At 36.2% G+C, this 7686-nt stretch overlaps 1 protein-coding gene across 1 annotated transcript; it reads left to right on the forward strand.

Annotated features, from left to right (window-relative positions):
- Positions 1-435: 435 nt before the first annotated feature.
- Positions 436-7683, forward strand: LOC113499844 (probable pyruvate dehydrogenase E1 component subunit alpha, mitochondrial). The gene is made up of 8 exons (XM_026880411.1): positions 436-632; positions 749-823; positions 1602-1770; positions 2370-2593; positions 3026-3197; positions 5343-5492; positions 5947-6122; positions 6710-7683. The coding sequence occupies exons 1-8, from the start codon at positions 579-581 to the stop codon at positions 6893-6895; spliced, it is 1206 nt and encodes a 401-aa protein (XP_026736212.1). The 5' UTR covers positions 436-578; the 3' UTR covers positions 6896-7683.
- The last annotated feature ends 3 nt before the right edge of the window (positions 7684-7686 follow it).

The raw sequence follows: 7686 nt of genomic DNA on the forward strand, positions 1-7686 counted from the left end.
TATAAATGAACTGCCTAATTCTGTATATTTTAGATAAACAAATATATCCATATCTCGTTATTTACGTTTGAATAACCATGCATTTCCATTCATAGTTACCTACTAATCGGCCGGATAGATATCCCTTAACAGAGATAGGAATGATCATACAAATGCGTCATAACTTAGGTACTTAATTATATTTCAGTAAAGGTCCCAAGTTACTGTCCGATTGACGCAGCTCTCAATACTGTCGTCGTTTTGTCTACTTCAAAATATTTTACACATATATAAGCTAACATTAACATAACAATTAATAATTTTGATCGTAGATAGCGATCTATCTTCGGTCTTTAATTATTAATTAAAAATGCTCGTTATACTGATACACCATGGCTTTACAATGCAACGACAAAGCCAACACGTTATCAATGAAAAACGCAAATGTCAAATTGTCAATGTCAGTAACGTCATCTTCGACCTGTGCGACATCGGGACGGCCGAACTTTTTATTTTATTCCGATTATATATTAGCAATAAGTGATCCTTAACAAGGATCACCAAATAAACTGGGCTTTATTGAAGAAATTATAACGAAAATGAGTAAAATCATTCCATCCGCTGCTAAACTTTTAGCCGGTAACACGGTTACGGTACGTTGCGGTCCCCTTTACCTATTTAAATTTCAGAAATTATCTTGATACTTATTAATTTTAAAAGAACATTGTTAATATTACTATTTTAATAGCTGTGTTATATCGTATTTTAGAAAGTGGGCACCCCTGTCGCCACGGCATCTAACGTTAAATACAGTACGAAAAGTGAAGCTACATTTGAAATTAAGGTAAGCAAATGAATTTGATCCGAACTCTTATTAGACAAGTGCCTCGGGTTTTTGTGACTGGTATATTCGTTTTTACATGAGTCCTGTTTGTGTTTCGTAGGACTTGGTTTATTATGTAGTTTGTATAATTATGTAACCTAACCTTCAAGTTGTGTCAAGTGTACCAGTGTTTTGTTGTCGGTAATTTGACGTTTGCTACCTGATACTCTGATAACAGATTGGGTAGCTGGTGTAAACTATGCATCTTCTGTAAATAGTAGTTTAAAAATCCCTCTTTATGTTAAAACTCTGATATTACCTTTAAAAACCCCAATATTTAACTGAATTAGGTACTAGAATTGAAATTGTTAGAGTATTTTTGGAATTGTTGCTGATAAATATAATTTTTAACTGGAATCTTATCACAAAAATATAATTCATTCTAAATTGTGTAGAGGAAGCAGGACTTAATGAAATTTTTGTTTTGTATTTTTTTAAAAATGAAACTATTTTAAAGTGTTATATTAGACAAAAATGAGGATTTAAAATAAGATAAATGAACTCCTGAACAAAATCAATTATTATAATTAATATATATTTGTTATAGGAAGTTTTTTAATTGGACCAACAATAGTCTAGAATGTAAGATGCAACATTCAGTCTGCATTTAGGATTTGCCTGCAAAACATAGTCATAATAAAAAAAAAAACAATACTCTTAATGAAAACATTTATATTTGACTTCAACCACTCCACTATTCAAGCAGTCTATTTGTTAATAATTATTGTGTTTCCACTAGCCTTACAAACTCCACAAATTGGATAAAGGCCCCGCAACATCAGCCACTCTCACAAGTCAAGATGCACTCAAAATGTATGAACAGCTCGCGACTCTCCGACGCATTGAGACCGCTGCTGGTAACCTGTACAAGGAGAAGATCATCCGTGGTTTCTGCCACTTGTATTCAGGTAAGGTAGTTTGATAATTAATTAATTTTAGGCTATAATCTGTTTAAATAAATTTTCTGTGTAAATAAAATTATTATTGACTTTTATGCTTGCTATGGTTTACGGTTGCTATTTTATCAAGATTTATCTTTAATTCGATTGCAACTGGATATTTCTTTAGCATTATTCATTGGATAATTCTCATAGTCCATTAATATACCTGCTCAGGTTGTAACTTAGTTCACAATGTATACTTTAAGGATGTTGACATAAAATATAGCTGAGCCATCACACCTCAATGATGTTTGGCCATCCTAAGGGCAAGGGCTCCATCTCATATGGATTATAAAACATTGTTGGCTACCCAAGAAATTAATAGATGGCCACTGCTATTTCCTTTATGGCAGGATTAGATTAGATTTAGGCAGAAATTTGAAATAAGAATTAAGCAAGAAAATCTTGTAATAGTCAGAAATCAACACACATGAATTATTTTTTTATCACATAGTTACTCAGAAGGCCCTTTTTGCCGCCAATCTTAATCCCGTCCCGATCCTAATCTGTCTATAGAGATATTTGACTCTGCTTTCGCTTTACTCAATCCCATTAAATTGAAATAGGCCAAGAGGCAGTAGCTGTCGGTATGCACGCTGCGATGCGCGAGGTGGACTCGTTGATTACCGCGTACCGTTGTCACGGCTGGACGCACCTCATGGGTGTGAGCGTGGTCGGCGTGCTGTCCGAGCTCACTGGCCGCAGGACCGGCTGTTCCCGCGGTAAGGGAGGCTCCATGCATTTGTATGGACGCAACTTCTACGGAGGCAACGGTATTGTTGGTGCTCAGGTCAGTGTCTTAAAATACCACTGTCATCTTTCTTACTACCATACAAATGCTTCCATTCTAATTGGATGCAAATTAGTACTAGTGTGTCACATGGAGTAGCTGCCTATCAGACTTCAAATCAGTTGCTCCGGCAGTATTCCTTTTTGCGGAAATTGGTTATCAGACTACTTCTGCTGTGTTTTCTTTTTAATCCTTGGAATGCTTTCTCTAGGAATTCAGTATCTTATTTTTTGCAAACTTAAGGGAAATACTTTTTTTTATGCAATAGAGTTGCAATTGGTTTGGGTGGAATGGAAATAGTACCGGAATGGTAGTAATATCCTCATTACTTCTGTGTAATTTAGTATTGATAAAGATTTGGACAACCCTTAGCTTATATTCAAGCATTATTTTACTAAAACCTCTTTTATCCTTTATTTTTCTTTGATACAGGTCCCATTAGGCGCTGGTATTGGTTTCGCTCACAAATACAAGGGCGATGGTGGCGTCAACTTCGCGCTGTACGGTGACGGTGCCGCGAACCAGGGCCAGCTGTTCGAGGCCTTCAACATGGCCAAGCTATGGGACCTGCCCTGTGTGTTCGTGTGCGAGAACAATGGATACGGTGAGAACATATATATTATTATGATATCAGATATACGTGGAAATCAATAACAAGACTTCGGACTCGAGTCCATAGGTAGTAAATAGATCCAGTGTCGGTATAACATACGTTTTATACCCATCTTTATCTTATGCAAGACCTCTTTCGTTTCACGGCAACGCGCTTAAATAAAGGCGACAGTATGTGAGTGTGTATATATGTTTCTTACCTCTTTTACCGTAACGTAGCTGTAACGGTTGGACCGATTTTGATGTAATTTGCTATGGAGATAGCTTATACCACATATTGACAATTCGGTCTCTATTGGGAAAAGAATTTATTACTGAACCAATTTCGTTTGTCCGAGTGCAATATCGGTGCGTACAAAGTCACAATTGCAAAGTACTAAAATTATTGCCAAATTGACATCTGTTTCCTCAGAAGCGTAATAAAATATAATATTCAACCAACATTCACAACGCCATCTAACCTCAAAGTAAGCAAACATATCACAGTTAATTACGCCCAGACTCATAGTGGCGTGTACCACTTATAGTTCGATCGAAAGGACTATGTCCGATGACCATGAGTGGTAATTTCATAGATTGCTCGTGATCAACTCAATTGAGAGGAATACCTACTACATAAGTCTAAAAGATTCATTATGAGTATTTAACGGCAAACTGCATATGATATTATTATAATAAGTTTCGTGAGGCGAATAATAATCATTTACTATATTAATATAGTAAATGATGGTTTACTCACGCGTATTTATCGGGATAGCCCGACTAGCTTCGGACCCAATGAGAGTCCTTAATCATAAGTTGACGCGGCGGCGCGGTCGCGAGACGAACTGGAACTAGTCGATCCTGATAAATAAGCCTTAGTCAATCGTTATTATATAAATAACTATGCAAATGATCTGTTCCCAAAAAATGTTCTTTAAGCTAATATGGTCCAAGAACCTAGCTTCCTCGCTTCTAAACAAACTAATCAGTGTATTTTTGATTTTTTAACTGACATTTTATTTAACATCTATTCCTGATCAACAATTAGAGTTCCAGGTCTCGGATCTAGACCCAGAAGAAACTTTTGATGTAAATGTAGCTATCAATGTCTTACAATAAAAATCCATGAATCTGACATCTATATAACCTCTAGTCAACCTTCAGACGTAACTAGTTCCTTGCGATAAGCGTTTGCTTATTTGTTGCTACATATTTTGAAATTATGACGATTGCTAAGGACCTGAACACTGTTTCTAACCCACAAAAAGAGTTTTGTTATTATTTAGAGACGAATATGTAAGATTAAAATATATTAACAAGCTCTATTATTTAAAGAAATGGATATAAGATAGTATTAATATTTTTTTACACAATTTTTTTTTTAAATATTGAGCCTCAGCTTATTCTGTATATTTCCCACACCTCGGCAAAGGTCTCTTTCCATATAAAGAAGCTATTCTTTTCCTAGAGGAGATAATTTGATAAAAAATCGATTCTTTCGTTTTGAAGATACTTGCGCAGTATCTAGGATACGTGCCTAAAGTGCTGGACAAAAATATGAAATGTATATTTCAATAAAATTGTCTGAAGGCTTATCAGACGAAATGATTCAAACGCAACAATGGAGTTAGTCTAGACAAACAAGTACTGATAAAAATGAAATTAAGATAAAAATACTACGGCGTTATAAAAAGTACTGATAAATTTTTCGTAATACTGTATTAAGTTCCTCTTTTAATTGTAGATGATAGTACTGTGATAAACATGAAACAGAATTAGTATGAAACTAAGATAAGTACGCATCTAATCCTTTCGAAGAAAATCACGTTTGCAGTATTGTACAATGCATTGAAAACAAAGTTATAACATAATTTTAATTAAAAGCGAATCCTTTATGGAATTAAATCCTTGTGTCGCGGGGTTTCACAAACATTCTAATCACATAATGACATGCACAAAAACACCCAGACTCAGGGCAAGCGTTCGTGGATCACACAAATGACCCTACGCGGGGATGAAACCCGCTACTAATCGCGTATAGTGAGTTTGGCCTGGTGACCACAACCACTCGTCTAACCGTGCAGTCACAAGTTACTATTTTTTATACTTTTTTGGGTAATCATCTCTGTATAACAAAAACTTTTTATTCCTCAAGGTATGGGAACGAGTTCGGACCGCTCGTCAGCCAACACTGACTACTACACCCGCGGTGACTACGTGCCCGGCATTTGGGTAGATGGCATGGACGTCCTAGCCACCAGGGAGGCCACTAAGTACGCCATCGACTACTGCACCAGTGGAAAAGGTACCTATTACTAATGTATCACTCATAAACTGCTCATAGTGACCTTTTATAACAGGTATGTAACAGCAAAAGATCCCAGGATCTAAAGGCTGAGCAATTAAGTTTGTTCGCAGATCAGTTGACTGAGAATTGTTGATAGAAATAAAATACAAACAATCGCAGGGCTTGTTTTGACTTAATAGCTATGTTATATTGATCAGTCTTTCAGAATTTGAAATATATATATTTTTTTAAAACGACTCTCGCATTAAGGAATTTGTTCCTTGTGTCGCGGGGATTTCACAAACATTCGTGTCACATGCACAAAGACTTGGGTGTCTTTCTAGTCAATGCATTCGTGAATCACACAAATGCTAGTCCAACGCGGGGGTCGAAACCGCGACATATTTACCGAACGATAGGCGATCCGTGCAGTCACATTACTTGTTAAATAATCTATATAATTGTTATCCAGGACCTCTGCTGATGGAGATGGAGACATACCGCTACTCCGGCCACTCCATGTCGGACCCCGGAACGTCTTACCGTACGCGCGACGAGATTCAGGAAGTGCGTCAGACTCGTGACCCCATCACCTCTTTCAAGGAGAAGATTCTCAGCAACGGGCTCGCTACGCCCGATCAACTCAAGGTCAGTTACAACACACTAGCTAGCTATAGCTACTTTATTGACGAGAAATTTGAAATACCTCGAATATAATCAATCCTTGCTTGTCCGCTTTTGAGGAGACAAAAGATACGCGATTTTATTTTAATTCAATGTAACAGATAACAGTCGACACATCGATGCATGTATAAAGAGCTTCGGCCTACCTGTTCAGTGTGCGAATTATAAACAAAATGGACGTGATGGTCTGTTTATAATACCATTGCCGGCGAGTGTTTTTACTACCACATTAATGGTCAGATATTTTGCTGCCATTACTGGTTTTACTGATTATTACCGTTTGCCATGCACGAACATATTATTATCTCCTCCCCAAAAACCGTGGAGTTAGTTTTACCTGCATGATAAGATATATAAAAATAAATTTGCTATTTGATTACGGCTTTATTAATGAAATTGTGATATGATAAAGCCATGGCTGCATATGCACGCGATTAATTGTAATAACAGCCTCAATTAGAGACATATACAATTACTACGAAACCTTCCAAAATACATAATAATAAAAAACCGTTATTCATCATTCAAATTCTTCCAAATTATGATTTTAGGAGATCGATGTGAAAGTACGTCAATTAGTAGACGAGGCCACGAAGCAGGCCAAGTCTGAGCCCGAGGTTGGACCCGAGGAACTGGCTGGCGACGTGTACTCCTACTGCCCTCCCGAACACACGCAGATCCGCGGCCTCCACCCACAAGGCCCGCTAACACACATCAACGTCGCACAGCGCAATTAAAACTCTAAACCAAGGAAATTAGGTCTGTTCTCCCATAAACATGTTCCAGCAAGTGAGATTTAATTTTTAATGTACGGATTTCTGCAATTTATACTATTTTTTGTATATTTTATTCTATTTGTAACGATTTTTATTCGATATCACGTAATCATGAACGAAATCGGCTTATACTATACATATGTTTAGGTGTTTTTATGTATTTTATTAGATATATAAGTTTAATTGAAGTGGAACATTTTTATGGGGTGGGGCTTTAGTTTGACTGAAAATGAACACATTGGAACATTACTTGCCACTGTTATCAATGTGAATGTGTGTGGTTATTGAACTGGGGTCTTTATTATTTATCTATGCGTATCATTGCCTCGTGGTGCTATATTATTAATGTTTCAAAGCAATTCGACCGCAGTAGTGCTTCAGCATTTCGTGGCACAGCAATGTTCTAAACAATTTTCATCAAACTCTTTCTGAAGGCCTCTTGTTAGTGAACAAATGTTGAAAAACAGTCTTGTATTGTCTGTGTATTGGGATTTAATAAAGCTTGGTATATGTATCACAAGTGAAGATATTAAAAAATAATTATACGAAACGAATGTTTATAAAATCATATTTTTAGGTATGTTTCGGTTTTACCTAATTATGATACTGAATGTTATTTTTTTTTATGTTTCACATTGTAGTGTAAGGAAAAGTGATACAACCGGAAATATACCAATTTGTATTATTTTGAATTTTCATTTTGTTTATTTATGTGTAAGGGCAGATGATTATTAAAGATATAAATTATACTT

Source organism: Trichoplusia ni, chromosome 13 (genome assembly GCF_003590095.1).
Source record: "Trichoplusia ni isolate ovarian cell line Hi5 chromosome 13, tn1, whole genome shotgun sequence".
Classification (NCBI taxonomy): Eukaryota; Metazoa; Arthropoda; class Insecta; order Lepidoptera; family Noctuidae; genus Trichoplusia; species Trichoplusia ni.